Genomic DNA, 21,404 nt, shown 5'->3' with positions numbered 1-21,404 from the left:
CCAGAGAACTGCAACCAAATCTCATAAGGCGAAAGCATCGCCAGAAGCTGCGCCGCTGAGCGCAGCTGTCTCGTGGGAACATAGAACTTAGAGCGTTTCCTGAGGTATACAGGGCCAAGTTCATACAGGGCTGAGTGAGCCAGGTTGAGGGCTTTATTCCTTGGCTGCCCTAGGGAGGAGGGGGAGGAATTTCCTGAGTGATTTAAGGGTGCCAAAGCACTGCCCAGCTAGCTTCTTAATCTGTGTTGAAAACCGGAGATTTTCGTCAAACCAAATTCCGAGGTTTTTAGTGGGGAGGAAAATTCCCAAACAAGAGGATCTCTGATTTGTCCTCATTGCACTTGAGCTGCGCAGAGAGAAGCCATTGAAAAAACAGCTGTAAGGCACGTTCTAGCTCGAGAGGTGGATGAATCGTTTTTGTTCCATGTGAAGAGGAGCCGGGTATCATCAGCATATGCGATGATCTTAGCACCCAACTCCTCCGCCAGCTGAATCAGCGGGGAGACATATATATATTGAAGAGGAGGGGGTTCAAGGTGGAGCCCTGAGGCACTCCTGTAGTCACACTTTAAGGGGCAGACGAAGACGGGGGAAACCAAACTTGCCCGATCTGTCCTCAAGGAATAATTTTAGCCAGTTCCACGCAGACCCAGAGATACCGATATCCGAGAGGCGGGCCAGTAACAAAGAGTGAGGCACAATATCAAATGCCGCAGAGAGATCAAACCAAATCAGAGCCGCTCTGCCACCAGCATCCAAACAATCCCAAATTGCAACAGAAATTTCAACAAGGGCTGTCTCAGTACTATATGAGGCTCTGAAGCCCGGAATCAGGCCAGAACCTTCAACATAGTTGGCGAGCTGTTGATTAACAGCTTTCTCACAGACTTTCGCCACGGCAGGAAAGAGAGAAATAGGGCGGTAGCTAACCAGGATAGATGAATCCGAGAGGGATTTTTCAGCAGAGGCAAAAGTTTGGCCTGTTTCCAAACTAGAGGAACTGTAGCGGCCTGTAAGGACATGTTGATAAGACTATTAACCTCCGGGTTTACTACCTCTGCAACTGAAGCCAACAACCTAGCCAGGAAGGGGTCAGACGGGAAACCTGATTTCAAGGATTTGAGAATCATCAGGGAGTCTTGCGCAGCAATATGTGAAAAGGCCGCCAGAGAAGGTGATAGAGAAGAGGTAGATGTTGGCCCTTTAGGGAACAAATTCCCTGCCATAGAGTTGGCGCCACTATTAAAATTTGCCTGGAGAGCTTGAATCTTATTGATAAAGAAACTAGAAAGTTGCTCACACCAGGTGACCGAGGTGGGAAGTGTGATGGTCTCTGCACTAGGGGCCAGGAAACTCTGCACAATGGAAAATATTTCCTTGGCATTGTTTTTAGTGAGAGCAATATGCTCGGCATAATAGAGGCTCTTAGCGTGCAATATGGATGCATAATATGATTTCTGAGCTTTACTTATTACCAACTTGGCTAATGGCCAATATGCCAATCTCCAGCAGCGCTCTAGTTTTTTGCAATGATGTTTCGGCTCTTTAAGCTCACCGGAGAATCACGGATTTGAAGGAGAGTCTCTGGTTCGCCTAAGCGGTGAAAGAGGAGATAGGTGCTCAATCGCCTGCGAGATCCAGCTAGTGAAACTCTCCAGGGCTCCTCCCAGATACTTAGCAAAGGCTGGCCGAGTCTCGGACAAAACCAGGCTAAAGGTTGCGGGATCAATTTTGTGGGAAGGTCTGCCTTGACAAGGCCGGTTAGGTGGGTGATAATTATCGATGGTCCAAAGTGATCGGTCCAGGCTACCTGGAGGGGCTCTTTGACAATAATGGGGAAATTTGAACATATCGGGTATAGAATATGTCCTCCACGATGAATGAGGGAGCTGAACCATTGAGAGAGCTGTGCAAGGCACAAAGAGTCGATGAACTCCCAGTTCTCCCCCGCCTCCACACAGTCTAAATGAATACTAAAGTCCCCAAGAAGTAAAAAGTGGGAAAAGGGAAGGGCGCTGGGAATGATGACATCGTCCAGGGCTTTAAGGAAGGCTCCTGCGGGACCAGGAGGTCTGGAGACCGGAGTGCCGCCCAACGTGAAGTGGGGTGAGATGGTGATGCGAAAAATCCAGCGCCTCACCCTCTCCTATCCCCAGGGTCTCTCCGCGATGGAAGATCCACTTGTCCTTAAACACCACCTCTATATCTCCGCCTCTCCTGGTTTTACGATCATCACGGGAAACTTTATATCCCCCAGGAGTGGCCAGTTCAACTGCGAACTTGCTATACCATTCAGAGCCAGAATCTAACATGGGCACCTGGCAGTGAAGACACTGAAATGAAAACAATGCCCTTAAAGCAACAAACCCTCAGCTACAAACATGGAGCCTTAAAGCAATAACGCATAGCATATATAAACAGGTATATATGAACATGTAATTATTTATCAAACACACTACGCTGAGAATGCCTTCCCTACTCAGATCTCTTCCACTCACAATAGTGAGGGAAGTCACTATATCTGGCACACAGCATTTATTGTTTAAAGGATAGAGAACCATTGCTCCTCTCACCAGGGGAGGTGTCGCTGGGGATGCACATTCTGAGATACCAGGGATCAAACACTCCACAAAATTCAGGGAGGTATGGGTGAGATGATGCAGGGGATATTAGGTGTGGGTACTAGGATCCCCCCTGCACAGGAAACCACATGGATGGGAAGAAGTACATAAAACTTAAATAAATATTTAAAGTCTACATAAATATACATTCTTAATGTGGAATGCAAGAGAAATGGGCAGATTAAATTAAAGATTCAAGGTACATGAATACTCGAAATAGGCGGAGGATTCAAGAGTCATTTCTACAAGAGACACACCCACCCAAAAGTGAGGCTGAACAGCTATAGAGGAGGCTGAGGGGACAAAAGTATGCCATAGGGTTTTCCTCTGCGCAATCGGAGACAAGATTTGTATCAGGCCTGCAAAGCCTTTCTTAGTCTCAGAGGTCCACAAACATAAAGAGGGCCATTATGTATTCATCCTGGCTAAACTTGATGGAAAGTGCATATTGCTGGGCAATTCATACACCACCTAATGTTGATTAATTGTCATACATCAACATTATATCCCTAAAACTAGCAAGAAGGTTGCACTCCCCCAAGCTATTCGGAGGGGCCTGTAACTGTGTATTGGACATTAAGACAAAACGCCATGGCCTAACACTCAAGTAGAGTGGCATGTACAATTGGGTGAGAGAATGGAAACTCACATATATGTGTATGGCAGCTCAAACGTCTAGCAGAAAGAGTGTATTTTTTTTCTTTCTAGTCTATAATCTACATGTGCAGCTAGACTGCTTATTATGTTCAACTAATGATATGTCCTGTTCTGTGATCACAATGCCTTTATAATGGGCATGAAGTGGTGAAATCAAAACTCAGCTATTGTCACATGGGGGCTGCAGGGGATTATGTTAGAGGATGAGGCATTTGGAGAATCTGTGAAAAAAATGTTCTAGCAATACTTTCGGAAAACTACTTCCAATCAGTTTATTTAATTAGAGGCATTTAAAGTTGTAATAAGGGGACACTGCATTCAAGAAACCGTAGGGGTTAAGCAACATTGAACAACTAATTAAAAGACCTTGAAAAGCACATATACGCACTTGAAAAAAGAGACAACAGCCATGCTTATTCAAAAATGTAGCCATCTTGGATCCAATTGCAAGGCAGAGAAAGAAGGCTGACAAATGGCCAGGCTAATTAGACTACAGTTTCGGGGTGCTCCACCATACATGGGACAGGACAATTAGTGAACACCCTCTAATAGGTTAACAACACATTATAGAATACTACAGGAGGTTCTATGGAGAAAGAGAAGAGGCACCCTATGATGTCAGATACTTCACTGGACAGTAAAACTCTGATTAGAGTCCCAGATTAAGCTCTGGAAACCTTGAGGGACCCAGTAACTGAGGCCAAGTTGCAAGAGGCTGTGAAGGAGATGGTAAAAGGCAAGACATCAGGTGCAGAGGGCTGGCCACTTCAATTTGACGTAACATACATTAAAATATTAGCTCCACATTTCATCAAGATATATTCCGAGGCACGCGAGCAAGGGAAATCACCGACCTCAACCCGAGAAACCTTGATAATATCACTCCCCAAATAACACCGGTATAAGAGGGACAGGGCTTCTTCTAGGCCCTTGCCCATCCTCAAATTAAACTATAAGATTGTTAGTACATTATTAGGCAGACTATTGTATCCACTACTGCTACCACTGTTCCATAAAGGACAGAATTGCTTCTCCCCATGTGCAGTACCTCCTTAAATATTAGGCAACTCTTCAAGGTGAAGAAGTAGACTCCAATAGAATTAAGGCAGAATAAAATAGTGCTGCTGGTAGACCTAAAAGAGGGGGTTGATATGCTAAACTGGGGCTAACCATTGGCTGTGCTAAAAAGGATGGCCCTAGGTTTAAATTGGATTAACCAGACTGTTGTACTTTGAGCCAGCTACCAGGGCTCTCATTGGTAATATTATTACTGACTTATATAGAATATACTGTGGCACCAAGCTGGGGTTACCACTCTCTTCTATGTTATTTACTCTAGTAATGGCACAATTTGCAGAAATAATGAGGAGAGAAGGGAGAACAAGGGGGATCTCACTAGGTAATGGAGTGCATCTGATATCGCTGTATGTGGATGACATGCTCTTGTACCTAAAGAATTGTAACGGAATGGGACAGTGGTTAGACACAAGTTACTTTAGAGAGAGCGAGAGACAGAGACCCAATAACAGAAGAACCCCAATCCATAAGATCAAAGAGTCATGGGCACAGCGGCACAATGACCCCACCCTCTGCACTGTAAGGCTTAGTGGTAGGATTGTTGCTGAAACTAGGAGTGTTGGGTGGTACCACCTTGTCACCTGGATGCACCAACAGATATTTGGTGGGCATCAGTTAGTGGGGCTAGCCTTTCTTACATGAAGACTCCTACTCATGTTGAAAGGACGGAGTAGCATCAAGCATTATGTCTCAGACGCTTATTCAACAGGGAGGGAGGAAGTTATAATTTAGTCATGGCTTTTAGGCTGCTGAGCTACTCCTGGCGTAATATACCAACATGGAAATTGATTTAGTGTCATTCATCCTAAGTGAGTAAGGAAGTGAGCTAGAAAGCATGCTGCTTTTCCTAAAGCATGATTTTTCCAGGGCTCAAATTCAACCTCTTGAGATGCTAACAGCTTTTATCTGATCTGTCTAGAGAAGCCACCGAGTTAAAGAATTAATAAATGGTATAAATCCTTGAGCTCAGTGAATTAAAAAGATACACATGAGGCATACTGATCAGTGAACTATTCTCAACAAAATCATAACGTTATAAGCCTATAGGAAGCTTGTAGAAGGCTCTCTAAGCATGAAATATATTTGACAGTGCTGCAGCTTCTTGGTTTTCTGCTCTCGAGTTGCATTAAGTTGTTCACATTCAACTACAATAGTGGCTGCCCTGATGTACATCCAGAGTCTCTACACTGTTCATCAGCTGAGTTTGCTATCCTTTAGCTCCAGAGTTTCAAAACACAAGCATAGGACAACTGTCAGTACAGGAGGACATAAATTATGTATGCAGACCCACATGTTATCGCTGCCCGGCCTCTGGGATGTGGGCTAACAAGCTGTGTATGAGTGCCTGATGGCACAGTAAAGAAACGGCACTGGTGTCTGCGGTGCAGGGCCACTGTGTATGTACGTTGCCTAGCCTGTGATTCTGCAATAAAAACGGTTTAAAAAAAAAAATAGGACAACTGTAATAATTATGGCTTTTAGATAAAGAACATTGTTTTGGTATAGCGCTTTTCTGGAGAAGGCATAAGTAGTCAGAAAAATGAAGTGGATGGACGAGTGAGAAGAGCAAAAATACGAGGCAACAGACCTTTCCATAGGCCCAAGAACCAAGTTAAAAGTGGCCCCTCCACTAGTAAATCAGATAGCTAAAAAGGGGGCCACATATACAAATCAGTGATGTCTTAAACTTTTAAGCACAAATTGTAGATGTGTCATGCAAGGTATGGGAGACTGCATGCATTTGTGCTTGCTGCAGGCAATGTTTGTGGTAATTTCATAGAAATCAACAGTAAAGACCAGCCCACTAGACCAACTAACAGGTCCACAGTAAACAAAACACCCCATACACTGATCTGTCAAACCATCCCATTGGGCACTGCCAGACTGCCGTACATCTATGCACCAAGAAACTGGAACAAAATCCCTGTATCTATCAGGATCACTCTAATACTGCTCCAATTTAGGAAAGAGTTGAAGATGCATCACTTTAAAGAACACTACATCACAATACAGTAACACTATACAAACGAGCTACCTCTCCAATCACTCGTTTACTTTATGTTCGTCTTTGACCATGTACAGAGCTCTGGTGCCATGTGGCTAAGTTCATGCTATAGATATACCACATACATAAACTGAGGGGAAGATAGCATTTCACCCACAGCTGAAAAATATGGTCTTTTGGAGAGCATTCATGCAGCTGGAGTGATCTCTACAGTGATAAGAGAATCAATAAGTTATTTATATTTGAAATTAGTTATATCTGAAATACCCATGATGGTGGAGCGGGTCACTCAAATGTTGGGGTACACTCAGGAAGGGCTGTTGGGATGTTACGTAGGCATGGGAGAACATACCTGGAGGCCAGTCACCTGTCAGGCTTACGTTCTGAAAGCTCTCTGGGGCCTAGGCACAGAAAGTCACATGCTCCTGAAAGTGTAGTGGGCTTGTGAAGGGTCAGTCACGGTCAGCTCTGAAATTTATTATTTATTTAGGCGATTTCTAAAGCGCACGTTTACCCGAAGGTGTCCTGGCGCTATGAAAGTAATGTTGGGCTTTGATCACACATACAAATTTAATACCACCAGAAAGGAGGCATCAGTGGCGGCCACACATAAAGCATCTCTCTGTAGTACTTGTAGACTTGGAAAAAAGAAGTTACTAATGATCATGTAAGTCAAAAGAAAGGACTTCAAAATTAGTTTTAAGTCAGGGCAGTAGTTAAAGATTCATGGTGTGCCTGCCACCTAGGACCATTGGTAGAGAGCCTCACCATCACCTAACAGACAGTAGAGCGCTCACCAATCTAGTGTTCTCTTTCTGCTTGACAGAAATCGTTTTGGAGGAAGTGCTTCTGCTCAGAGTGAGCTCTTTTTTCAAAACTGTAATTCCAGGAGTGCCACCATGTTATGGCAGCCCACTCTGCTCTACATATTTGTATATCTCATAAACATTGATGTGCCCGACTCACAGGGAGCTTTCTCTCTGCGTTTATGGGCCACTGGTCAGCTTTCCCAGATCAATACGTGTGGGAAGAGCCACCCTAAATAGTGTGGGACTTCAGACACATTGATCCAGTGGCCTTGTGGTGGATGGGCTGGTGGGCTTTGTATTTCTGAGAGTCACATGAGGTTCTGCCATCGGACACCTAACTGTTCTCTTGACCTAAATGAGTTGTGGGAGCAGCAAGTTTGGTTAGGTGGGATTCCCACAAATTTACAATTTACACTCCAATCCCCCAAACATTAAATGATCCCCTTGATCTGTGAAGATCCCCTTGATCTGTGAAGATCCCCTCAAGTGGGATATAAAATACTATCAGAAAAAAACATCAGATCATACACTGCATGAGCATTGAGTATTTATGTTCTGGTCGGGACAATTTTACCCTCATGCCCAGTGCAAAAAGAAAATTTAGTACCAGTTGTCAGGTGCAATTATTTGTTCAATTCTGCAAAAATATAAGGCTAAGAACTAGTAAGAGGGGCTCAATTAGAAAGCTAAGAATTATTAACTGTGAACTATTAACTAACGTCTGATAAGAAGGGTTTATGCTTTCTCTCAATCAATCAATCAATCAGTAAATTTGTAGAGTGTCACTTGTCAACCATGAGGGTATACAGACGCTGCAATATTCAGATTAAATCAAAAACTAAGTAACGTTGCAAGTTTGTGTAGGAGGATGCTAAGTAATAGGCACTCCATGATGATCAAGTAACGTGGGTCCGTTAGGATCGCTGTAATCAATTTCATGAGTTCACTTTACATCCCATGGATCTCAAAGGTGGTCATTTGTTTATTGACTTTATAGGATACCTAAGGTGATGCAGCCTTCAAATGCCACCAACGAGTATCCATTTGAAACTTTCTTGCATTACAAAAGTATGTGTATCTAAAACCATTGTGGCATGAAGCTAACATATCTGCCGTCGTAGGCCACAGCGGCCACAATTTTCTCAGAGACTGTTTGTCTAAAATCAATTTTTAGACATAGTGAAAATAAAATTAACACGAGGTACTGTGAGTAGAAACCAAGAGATGCTTACCCACGGCCACAGGACCTCAGTACTACGAAACCAGGCTGCTCTTTGTTTAATATTGGCTACCATTGTTTCTGCATAAGAGCGGATTGTGTCACCGGTAACTGGAAGACTCATATTTGGATAAATGCCATCTGTTGGAGGGTCAGGAAAAAGAGCAACACCATTCCAATAAAATCCTGACCTACACAGACAGAAATATTGAAGAAAAACAATTATCCAAACAGTTCAGCATGAAACACAGCACGCAAGTCTTATGCAATATAGAATATGAAACAATTATAGAAAACACATTGGTTGTCCTCGTGGCCAGGTGAGCGTGGTATCATAGCCGCTCTTCGCCTTGGAAAGATACTTCAGAGTGTTGGTAAGCCCCATTTTCCCTTCCATCAAATCGTGTATGTATCCGGCTCAAATGCATATCTTTGTGTTTTGCTTTGAAGGTACTTTTCAAAATGGCTCTGAACGCTCCCAGTCTAATGCATTGGAGTGACACCCAATGCCATTTTTGATAATAGTCGTATCTTTCTTAATTCTGGAAGTAAAACCCCAGTCTCGTTTGAATAATATATTTAATTACCACACTCACGCACATGTCCCAACCTTTATACACCCTTTTTCATAACCTAAAGGCACTCTTTTCTCTGAAGAGGGGTAAGCTGTGGATTTGAGGGGAAAAGATGTGTGCATGAAAAATGAGGAGATTGAGTGGAGATCAGTAGCTATGGTATATTGAATATGCTTGCTGGTATACTATCCAACGCTGGACTACATGACAAGCACCCAAGACAGACTTACCTGAGGAGAGCTTGAAGGTTTTGCTGCATACAATGTTTCACACACAATTTTCTGGTAAAGACATCCATGACTGGCCCTCTGACAGACCCTTAACTATTGGTATATTTGTCGAGTTACCTTTATGAGCTGACTGCAAATCTGTGGCATTTGCCAATTAATTACTTTTTAAAATATTGATCTAAATTTCACCATTTTGGTTTTTTCCCACAAACACTCAGAGTGAGAAATCAGATCTTCATTTGCTCCATATTAAACACCAAGAAAAGAGCCAGGCTAATTTTTTTGTTTATATTTATACTTTTTAAGATCAGTAAGCTGGGGAATAGGTCTTGGTGCTACATAGAATAAGACGGGACTCATGCGTATGTTTAAGCTTTTAGGTAACTTGATATCCTGAGCTTTCACTTGAATTTCTGTCCGGCTGCTCGGGGCACCTTGGTAACCTGAGGGTATCCAGAGTTTCTGTTCATAAGTTAGCGTCTCTACATACTCTTGTCCCACTCGGTCAGCTCCAGCTGGAAAGAGCGAATCTCCATATGAAGACAAGGTCCCATTGACCTGAAGGGAGCACCAAGTGTCCTTACTGGCGAGAGAACTTGGAAGCACAGAGTTGTGGCAGCTAGCAGCTCGCTTCATGGCGGTGCTCCATTGTGAGTGAGGCAATTGTTCAGGAGATAGTCATAGATTCATGGACTTGGTAGCTGTGGCACCAGAAGTTGGAGTGGAGTGGTACACTGACTGACCTACCTAATGCACATCCTAGCATAGCGGACAATCTCTTAGCAAAGCACCCCCACAGAACTTTGGTGTGTGGGGTATGTACGTGGTGGAAGTAGACTGAGGAGGCGACAAGGTGTTTGGTGGAATGGAGGATGTCCATGGTTACTCATTCAATGTTACAAGTTGTGAAGAAAGACACAGAAATGGCTGTGATGAGCGAGAGATGAATCAGTACACAGCCTCCTTCCATGGGAGTGTAACTTAGCTAAGAAAATCTTAAACTTAAGAGTGATCCCGGTGTCTCGGGCCTGCAGCGCAGGTTCTGAGATTAGAAAAAGCTGGCATTCCAGGCATCTGTAGCAGATACCAAGAACTTGCAAGGATGAGTTGTAGTAGTGGGCATGCTGTGCCAATGCTTCTGTAAACACAGGAGCCCTTTTAAGAGCAGAGGAGGAGTTACACACGTTGCAGGAGGAAAAGAGGACGGCTGGTAATAAAGATGAGTATGCTAGCTCTTGCCTGAGGAAGAGAAGCAATGTGCTGAACTGGAGGTATTAGTAGTTGGCTCTGGGGAGAATAACAGGCCTGCAGGAAGAGGGTGACCCTACAAAAGGATAAAGGAAAACTATGTGCTCAGTGAGAAAGTTCAGTACCAACAGTCCTTACTGAGGGGTCGCAGGTATTTGGCCTGAATGAGAAGCTATGTTTAACCTAAGAATCTTATATCTGTGAGAGATAAGAGACTGAAGGCTTGCATTGTCTTGGGCAGGGCAGAGTGGCAAAAGAAACTTGAGAGTCACTTCATAAGATGGGAAGGTGGAGAAGCTTATAAGGCTGGCTACAGCAGTGTAGTGAGGGGGTCACTGGTGTCAGAATAGGTGGCTAAGAATAGCTAACTGGAAAAGGCCCACTCTGTGGGAGCGTTTCAATAGAGATAGGGGCAGGACTCAATGATTGGTGCAGGTTATGAAAGAGACCGTTCGAACAACTATCAAGCTTACTCTGTCTAGAAGTACGATATCATACAGAAAAAGGGAAAGAGATACCATAAGATCAAGGTTTCACAGCAACGCTGCGCCATAAGGGCCATGACACTCCAGTGCAAGTAGCCAAGATATGCTGACCTCATCGAAAATGCATGGATGGTACCCTGAAGGAGATTAAGGTTAAGAACATTGGTTCCATTCCTACTGAATAAAAAAAAAAAAAAAACTAAAATCTGTTTGCAAGTGATTCATGGAGCCATCGGTGATGTAAGGGACAGTGTGATGGTCTTGGAAAATCACCAAAACAGATTGCTGGAGTAAGAGCAGGTCTTCGCTGGGTTCTTAGGTCTGGTAGACAGAGTATAACATTGAGTTACACGACAGCAAAAGGACCTGGAAGACAAGATGCTGTATTTGCATAAGGGGTGTGCCTGGTGGGGTATAAAGAGAAGGCATACAAACAAATACGTGTTATGCTCCAGACCATAGAAGATCAACAAGAACTGACTTGCTTCGGATTTCACCGCATAACAGACCCCTACCCCGGAAATTCACTTATTTGATGTCAAACAACAATGAAGAAAACCTGTGCCAATTTAGGATTGGTAGTTAAAGGATAGTAGGTGTATCTCTTCCAAGACTTAACAGCAGTCCCTCTCTGAAAGTACAAAACGTTTCATTGCGTAACCAAATTTCTGAGAACAGAGAAGCTTCATTATCAGTGAGGGAACCTTTTAAACTGTTAACACAGAGAGAAAAACAAACATATGGAAAAAGTTGCAAGAAAAAACGAAATAACTTATAATCCTAAATTAAAGGACGAACCAGATCATGTCCAAATGCAAAGCAAGCATCAGGAGCAATCACCAGTCTAGCCATAAATGCGGCACAAGAATAACAAAGGGCCCCTTCTGGTGTAGACATGCAGGAGACCTAGAAGGATGGGACGCATCTCCTGATACATACCAGTGAAGCAGGAGACTCTACTGGGAGATCCTCACAGAAATCATACCTATATTGATCACAGAACTGTAGGATACCGGATCCCTGGAAGATGAGATCTAAATGGGGAAAAGAGGGATTAATGAGCTTATTCCCTAGCACCTATCTCAGTGCAATGGTTTTTGTTGAGGTATGTAGATAGTGGCGATATTTGGGGTGTGAATATGATGAGAAAGTTTACAATAGCTTCAGTTAATGTACCCAGTTCAGATCAAGAATCCGTCTAAGATCTATTCTTGATGATTGTAATTTTCTAAATGCTGCGTAAGGTGGAAATAGACATAATCAGTGGGACAGACTTAGTGATGAAGAGTTATAGACCACACCCAAGCCAGACTGAAAAATATATGCTAAGGTCATTAGCACTGACAGGTATATAGAGAAGACATAGATCACCTCCACTATTATAAAGGCATACAAGGCTTAATTGAGATTTGATCACTCCTCATTAATGTATTGTGGGACAAGGTGGCTAGGGCTAGTACGAAAAGGCACTTTTAATGTTCCCAGGCCATAGCCCACCCTGGACAGCCGCTCATACCATGTGTGTTGAAACTTAATGAAGGATTGTTGCAAGAATCATTGGTAGTGGAGGAAGTTAAACATGGCATCAATGACTTAACAATGGTTGCAGCCAAATTGAAAGATAGCAGGTTGTTTTGGGAAGTTATAAACTGTCCTTTTTTTTCTCAGATGGTACAGCCAGGGCCACATTTTAGAACAAGACTGTATTAGTCATTTAATTGAGATTTTAACCCCTGTAATTAATGGCCGAACCACCAATTGATCCATTCTTCTTTAATGAGAACTGGATTAATGGTTTTATTAATGTAGCAACAGTTGTTAAGGCTATCGAGAGTGCAGCACCAGGAAAGGCCCCTGGCCCAGATGGTGTACCAATAGACATGTTTAAGAGTAATTTAGAACTCTGGGGGGGCGTGGCCAGCAGCCTAAGATGGTGGACGTGTTTTGAGTCTGCTTCGCATCTTGCCCCGAATATCCTGCATCATCGGCGCGTTTCACTACACCGACTGGCTGGATTACCCCTGTGGGCACTGTCCTGCTACTGCTGACCCGGATGACGGGCATTCGGGGGCTTCAACCCTGATGAGTCTGTCGCTGCCAGGGTGCGTCTTTCTCCAGACCGGAGTCCGTGGCCTGCCTCAGTTTTTCATCCCCGCCAGGGTCCTAATGCGACGCACACTCAGTGGCCCGCGGCGGGCGGGCTGTGCAGCCTTGGAGTTGACGCTCCTGGAGGGGTCTTGCCACCTGAAAGTGTTCACAGCTTCACTGACCTGAGCCAGACTCTAGAACGTGAGGTGTTGGGGTGTGGGTCTGGGCCTTTTTCGGGCCTAGCCCCCCCCCTCTCCAGTACGTCTGTTGTAGGTGCCAGTAGTGGCCCCCCGCGCTGTTGGATTGGGGGCCGGGAGAGACACGGCCCTCGCCTTCTTTTGCTTACTGCTCTCCAGAGCACACACGGGAGGGGGGGCGGCACGAGGGTCGTCCGGGCCTAGTCTGCCACTCCCCCACCGCTCACTGTCGACAGGCTGTGGGATTACCCTGGACACTAGAGGACAGATCCTCTGGGGCTTCACCACCACTGGGGCGACTCGGGGACCGGGTCGGGTCCAGGCTACCCCCTTTTCTCACCATATCGGATCCTGCTGGGGCACAAGGGTTGGTCGAGCCTAGGCCCCCAACTGCTTACCACTCTGTGACCTAGTCACTAAACAGCGCGCTGCCTCTTGTCTCGGTGCGCTCTCTCGCTGCTGCAGTAAGAAGGTACTGGTAGGTCACTGGATGCCCCATCTTTGACTGTGGCGTGGGAACCTCCCCATTCACTGGAGGGTAATTCAGTTTCAGCCTTAGACTATACTCAGTCTGTGACGGACCGGGCGCTTATCTGACAGTTCACGGCAGCCATACAGTGCAGCAAATCGGGGAAAATCCTTGGGGCCAGGAGGCACTGTCGGAGCCGCGATCCGCACGCCACCGATTAGGGCCAACTTGTGACATCTTACCGGGCACCTTTACCTGCTGCGTGGGTAGAGGTTTGTACTCTACTACAGATTTTACCTAACAAGGTTAAGATTTAATACAATCCATTTCCTAGTCGCTTTATCTTGCACTGGGTCATGGTTTGTATCTCTACCATGCTGTCCATTTGATGCTTCTTCTGCTCAAAATACAATGCATGTTATGCTATTTTGCACTTTATAGCGCACTTTGAGAGTTTTACGCACAATTTTATTGTCTCAGCATTTCACATCTCATCAAGAAGGGATGGATTTTTAAAAAAATGTTATATTCTCCAGAAATCTGTTTTGCTGTTCTTACTTATATTTCTGCTGCTATCAAAGTAAGAAGGAGGTATGGTTTATGAAATTAGAATTTCTCTTAAGCCTGTTGATTGTATATATTTTATGTTATGCTTTAATGGCCTTTCTAATGACCGAATAAAGATTATTGACTGACTGACTTAGCAATGGACAAACACTGGAATGCCTGGACAGTGGTGATAATAGCTGCCTCCTCTGAAGTGATTGCTCTTGATCAGCCCCATATAATTGAGCAATTGCAGAAAGTTTGGAGAAGGGTGATGGTAATGAGAGACCAGTTATGAAAATACTTAATATGTTGAATAACTGAAATGCTGAATAAGGTGGAACTCCACCTGCACCGAGTGCAATAATGACACTAAGAGGGTGCTATTAAGGCAGAGAGACTACTAGCAAAATAAAATTGCTAAGTCTATGTTAAGGAAGATCATTTTTGGGGATGGTACAAAGATAGTGGAAGATAAGAATAAAATGTTGTATTTTCAAAAGCTCAGTGAGACCTTGTGCAAGAGAAAAGTTGGATCCAAATCTACAGCAACAACATTTGGCTACAGCTAAAGTCTCCAAATTATTCCTGAATAACATGTTTGTTCTTCTTAGATTGATCGAGAAAACCTAAGTCACTAAGACTTTATAGAACCTTAAGATGGCCTTGATCCTGAGAACTAAGTTCAGTGCCATACTTGATAAGAAATTTGCTGCTGTTCCTGTTGCAACCCTGACCCATTTATTGAATCATTTCCAATCTGTAACAGTGGTTTACCAGTCCATGACAGAGGTGGTTACCTCTGGAAAGGAAACCTGGAAACTACTAGATTATACAGTTCTAATAGGCCTACTTTGTTTTTAAATGAATACTTGAAAATATTTATGGATACCTTGGTAGTACATGGTTGCACACATGTCGGCTTTAGTCCATCACGATCAAACTAGTTTTATAAGAGGCAGAGAGAGAAATGGCAATACTAAAAAGACTCTGCATATTATAGACAACCTATGGCATATGGGGGAGGCAGCAATGTACAAATCCCTATGTGCTAAAACTCGTCTGACTGAGTTCACTGGGGTATCATAGAGGACAACAAACAGGAATAACGGAGGAGGAAACTGACTTGGGTTACCAGGATCCTCAGGCAAAAGCATTGGTAAGTTGCATCCTTTCTCAACTATTAGTCTTAATTAGGGGTTTGAGACAAGATTTCATTACAAGACCGGAGGCTACCATTGTGCAAATACTTTTATTTGCTGCCCAACATGCAGCCCTTTAAAGAATGCAAATACATCACAATTAATAGAACATTAACAACATAACTAGTAGCCAGTTTATACTCCAATCTTCCTCTTTTGTTCGCAGCTCTGACACAGCTAAGTACTCTCTCCATCTATGATTTAACTTATCTTGATTATGTATGATTTCTTAACCTGATAATTTATTTAATGCGTTTTTATTATTGTACCCATCATATTTAAGGTCTTTCTGGCTTGTGTTTATATTTATACTATTGACTAGCTAATTAGACGCTTTCCGCTTTGCTTGATCATATGCTTAAGCCCTCTTTAACTTTCAGCTTTCCCATGTCCAATTTATGGCGGGGAACAATGTCTAATCTATTTCATGCGCAACGATCGCCTTGAAAATGTAATATTTACAGGTAAGTGCTGGATTAATCCTTTTCTAACCCGCTCATACAAGCATTCAAAGGGGCACTTAAGACGCTCTTCCCTTCATTAATTTCTTGCACGCGACGTGCTAATACAATCAAGTAAAATACATTTTAAAAGGACATCTTTACCGGCAACACGCCCACTATTATCATTCGACTCCCGCGTCTCTTAGCAACTTACTGGGAGACGCGGGTGCGTGCCAGTAAATGCGTCATTTCCCTCTGGCTCTGCTAGTGGTTACCTTAGTTACGGGCCTTCAACAGAGCGACTTAACGGTGCCCTTGCGAGCCGGAGCAAAGGAGTCTCTCCCCTTTTAAAAATATCGTCTTGGAGTTCAAGCTCCATCTAGTGGCCTTATTTAATATTGCCCTGACTTGATTTATTCTCATTTTAATGAGAATTCGAAGATCATTTTAAAAACGAGCTAGAATTTTACAATTTGAAAGAAACAAAGATCAGACCTGAGTTTTTACCAGGAGATTAAAGTAAGTAATCCTTACAAGGGCATTTTATTACTTATCTAGATTTATTCTAAAGACCATATAATGAACCCTGAAAATATTAACCCACCACAACCCCCTAACGAACTGCTGGGTGATAATTTAAAAAGATTGATTGGTGAAGAACTGAAGTCTTCAGTCAGGGAAGCGGTTGATGCCGCTTTAACTAAGAGAAAGAGGACGTCCCCCACTGAGGAAATCTATTTTTCTCTCTCGGACAGAGACTCCCCCTCTACATCAGGCCCTAAAAAGAGAGGGAAAGTTCCCGAAAAAAGGAAACATACAAATGAGGCAACCTACCCATGCATTTGATATTGGTAGCCCCTGCGCTACAATAGATTTTGGTGCTCATGGCAGCACAAAAGAGAGATCCCAATACCTTGGGACAGAGAGAAGAGTTGACCATAGCGGCATGATAAACCAAGGCAACCTTTACGGTACAAATGAACTATATGACGATCCGGAATCTCCAATTAATGAGGATCAAAATATAGAATAATTCATTTTCAATCCCCAGGACAGCTTGTAGGATCTTGTGGAAGATATTAATAATCCTTCCACCTCATCATGTATTGTTAAAGTCCCCCTTGGTGGGGAAATGTTTAATCCAAATGCTATTCGCCACCCTCTCAGTTCAGAATGGTGGACAATGGACCACGTCGGTAAATACCTCTCCCAGAGAGTAAGAAAACCCTTAGATAGGGATACACGCAATCTTATGCGAAACGGGTGCCCTCGCCCCTCCTCGCAGAACAAGATTTGCAACACTCCTAATCTGGACCCTGAGATCATCCCCTTCCTATTTAAATCTGGAAGGGATCCTAGAAAAGAAAATCGAAAAATGCCTCAAACAGTGCCAGGACAAACTACTCGACGTTCTCGGCCCACTGTCAAAGATTCTTGATATGACCAAGGAGGCTAGGACCAATAATACCCCGGTCGATATTGAACTGTTAAGAGGTTGGTCCCAACGAGCAATCTGCTTTGTTGGTAACGCCAATTCTAGCCTCATTACCGAACGCAGAAAGGCGGTCCTCTTAAGAATGATCCCCAAGCTCGCAGATCTTTCTACAAAAGAAGACATGTGCGATGCTAAAGGGTTATTGTCTGGGGCTTTGTCCAATCACTTGGAAAGTATGTATCCACCTTTAACGCCTTTAGTAGAGTCCAATCTAACATGCGCAGAGTTTTTGGTGGCCATACAGTTTTTGGAAGGGCTGACAGGAGGGGACAGTCTGTCAGCCGAGGCTTCTACAGGTCCCATTTCTATCCGCAAGAAGAAAGAGGCTCTTTCCGCTCCAATAGAGGCTACCGCTCGTACTCAAATTTCTATCCCACAAGAGGAAGGGGCTCAAGATCCAGGAGCGGCAGACCCAGATCCACCAATAAAACTTACCAAGGTAAGCCAGAAGCCTTTTTTCCCCTTAAAGGTGGCAGGAAGACTGAGACACTTTGCTCACAATTGGACACAAATTACTCAAGACCCTGGGGTATTAGAAACAATAGTTGGGTTCAAAATAGATTTTTGGGAAGAACCTTTCCAGGGAAAAATCCAAAGAGAAATGACCGTAGACATTGAGAATTCAAAACTTATAGAACTGGAAATTTCCCAAATGTTAGAAAAGGGAGCCATTATAAAGATTCCTTTATCAGATATTCAGAAAAGCTTTCTAAGTACCATATTTCTAGTTAAAAAAAGGACAAAGGTTGGCGTCCCGTCATAAATCTAAAATATTTAAACAACTTTCTGACATACAGACACTTCAAGATGGAGGGTATCCATCTCTTAAAAGACGTTTTGCAAGCAAAGGACTGGCTAGTAAAACTAGACCTCAAGGATGCATATTTTACGATACCCATGGACGAGGACTTTCGCAAGTACCTCTGTTTTACATGGAAAGGGACCCTCTTTCAGTTCCAGTGTCCAGTGTCTCCCCTTCGGCCTTTCCTCAGCGCCTTGGTGTTTCACGAAGGTCCTACGACCAGTGGTCTCTTATGTCAGAGAGAGAGGAGTTTATCTGATAATTTACCTAGACGACATCCTCATTATGTCTCAAGACATTTTGACTATCCAGGAACATTTAAAAATGACAATAGACCTACTTCAGAACCTGGGCTTCATCGGAAATCTAGACAAATCCATCACGATCCCTACACAGGTGTTAGAATTCCTTGGTTTCCAAGTAAATACCATTCTTTCCAGTTTAATACTTCCACAGAAAAAGGTTACAAAGATAAAGAAACATATTTTCTTTATCCTTTCGAAAGATTTAATCCACCTCAAAGACCTAGCCAGGGTTCTAGGTCTCCTTTCTTCTTCCATCCAGGCTATTTCAGCCGGTCCACTCCATTACAGCGGTTTACAAAGGCTGAAAGCTTTAGCCTTAAGGAAAGGTCTTTGGTACGAAGACTCAGTTCCCCTCTCGGAGGACGCTCGAGAAGATCCTCAATGGTGGTTGAAAAACCTTCAAGCCTGGAATGGAAAAGCTATTTTCGGGAATATTCCAGACTTTACTCTAGAATCGGATGCGAGCAACCGGGGATGGGGCGCTCGCCTAAACAATTTAGAGACCGGGGGTAGGTGGTCTTTAGAAGGTAGAGGAACAATCCCTTCACATAAACTCTCTGGAAATGTTAGCAGCTCTGAATGCGCTTACGAGCTTTAAAGAATTCCAATACCTTAATCCATTTGGACAATTTCTCTGCCGTCTCTTACATAAATCGCCTGGGGGGCGCGAGATCCAAGAATCTTTCCGATATCGCCAAGCGGATCTGGTACTTTTGCTGGGATCACAAGATTATTCTCAGAGCAGAATTCATTCCAGGAATTCAGAATCTGAGAGCGGACTGGAATTCTTGTTATCTCCAAGATTCCAGAGACTGGAAATTGAATCCAGAGATTTTCTCATTGATTCAAGAATTATGGGGTCCTTTTCAGATAGATCTTTTCGCCAGCAGATTAACCCATCAAGTTCAGATGTATTTCAGCTGGAGACCGGACCCCAATGTATCAGGGGTAGATGCCTTTCTCCAATCCTGGACCGGAATCAGAGGTTACGCTTTCGCCCCCTTCTCAATGATCCAGAGATTGTGATGGAAAGTAAGACTCGACTCTTGTTCAATCATCCTCGTAACACCTTTTTGGAAATCCTAAATTTGGTTCCCAGGAGTTATGGAGTTAGCAGTGGGCTGTCCACGCCTAATCCCATCTTCACTAGGCCTCCTCCAGGGTCCGGACGGAGAAGAACATCCTTTGATTCTAGCAGGGAAATTGAACCTTCTTGTCTGGAAGATCTCAGGCAGATATTCTGAACTTTCAGGATAGGCTAAGAGCCTTTTGGAAGACTCATGGGCACCTGGAACAAGGAACAGGTATTCAGGTGTATGGAGAAAGTGGTCTTGCTGGTGCTTGGAAAGGGATCTGGATCCCGTACAAGCCTCTCTACAGCAAGTAGCCAACTACCTTGCTTGTGTTTTTGAGTCAGGCCTCTCTTATAGAACGATCAATTGCTACAGATCAGCAATTTCTTCCGGACATGCGTTGGTCAATAATCTTGCTATTGATAGCAACCTTAATTAAGAGAGTTATGAAAGGTATTAGATTGAGGAGACCTCCTAAAGCCCGTTACGAATCTCTTTGGGATGTTAACCTCATCTTTTATCTATTCCTTTCCTGGCCTGCCAACAATCTACTCTCTCTTAAAAGGATTTCCATGAAATTAGCGACTCTTTTGTGCCCGATTTCCTTTAGAAGAGTCTCAGGCATTAAAGGTTTGGAACTCTCTAATAGATTTTATTCGTCTGAAGGTGTTCCCTTTGACATCTGGAGAAGAACTAAAACAATGTCAGAATCTGTATTTTACCCTTTCTTTCACGAGTGTGAAAAACTGTGTGTTGTGAATTGTAAGAAATGTTATGACAATAAAATGTCTATTTTTAGGCCTGTTAACAGCGATCAACTACTTTTGTCATATGTTAAACCCTTTAGACCTGTTTCTTCAGCCACCTTAGCCAGGTGGGTATGTCTGATTATGCACAAAGCTGGTGTAGATCTTTCTAGATTTGGAGCTCACTCTTCAAGGGGAGCTATGGCTAGCAAAGTATTTTGGGGCGGAGGTTCCCTGCCCGAGATACTTAGAGCCGCATATTGGAGCAATGCAGATACCTTCTCAAAATTCTATTTGAGACCAATAGAGCATGTTAGCAATGTAGCTTTACATGACTTTAAACATGCATAATGGTAGCCTCCGGTCTTGTAATGAAATGACGATTCTCCAATTTTTATGCAGAGAGAATCTTGATTTCATTAAAGACATACGGAGGCTAACATTATCCCACCCTTCTCTCCCTGAGAGGATTGGGTTTGTTTTGATATGAATTCTAATTTAATGATATGAATTTCTGATATATTACTCTCTCATACTATGCTTTATCTGCTCATACTTCATTCACTATACAGTGTATTTCTGATTTCTTTTTCTCAGATAACAACGCTTAAGACTAACTGGTTTCCCACATTTTACGTCTGTGTCATCGCAGCCCAAGAGGAAGATTGGAGTATACACTGGCTACTAGTTATGTTGTTAATGTTCTATTCATTGTGATGTATTTGCATTCTTTAAAGGGCTGCATGTTGGGCAGCAAATAAAAGTATTTGCATAATGTTAGCCTCCGTATGTCTTTAAAGAAATCAAGATTCTCTCTGCATAAAAATTGGAGAATCGTCATTCATCATTGCTGTTTGCCCTTTCTGTGGACCCATTTGCACAACTTCTAAGCGATATACTGCGATTTGAGATATGCATATTGGATGAATTCGAACAATTCATGTATATACATTACAAGTTGATCTCACCTGGATGTCTGCCCATCGTCCCTGCCCCACCAACATTGATTGAGGAGTAAAAGCCCTACCCTATAGGATTAGAATATGTAAATATCCCAGTGCCTAAAATCGATATAAGTAAACTAGAAAAATCATTTATGTTTAAGTGACAAA

At 43.3% G+C, this 21,404-nt stretch overlaps 1 protein-coding gene across 1 annotated transcript in view; it reads right to left on the bottom strand.

Moving 5' to 3' along the window:
* MAN2B2 (mannosidase alpha class 2B member 2) overlaps positions 1–21,404 on the bottom strand; it is a 389,507-nt gene that overhangs the window by 232,129 nt on the left and 135,974 nt on the right. Inside the window, exon 6 of the mRNA XM_085642446.1 lies at positions 8,402–8,579. Within this exon, the coding sequence (XP_085498572.1) occupies positions 8,402–8,579 (178 nt within the window). The remainder of the gene's footprint in view (positions 1–8,401; positions 8,580–21,404) is intronic.

The sequence above is a fragment of the Triturus cristatus genome, chromosome 2_2 (assembly GCF_964204655.1).
Source record: "Triturus cristatus chromosome 2_2, aTriCri1.1, whole genome shotgun sequence".
Lineage (NCBI taxonomy): Eukaryota > Metazoa > Chordata > Amphibia > Caudata > Salamandridae > Triturus > Triturus cristatus.
The sequence above is the reverse complement of the archived record's forward strand: the minus strand, read 5'-3'. Positions and strand labels throughout refer to the sequence as shown.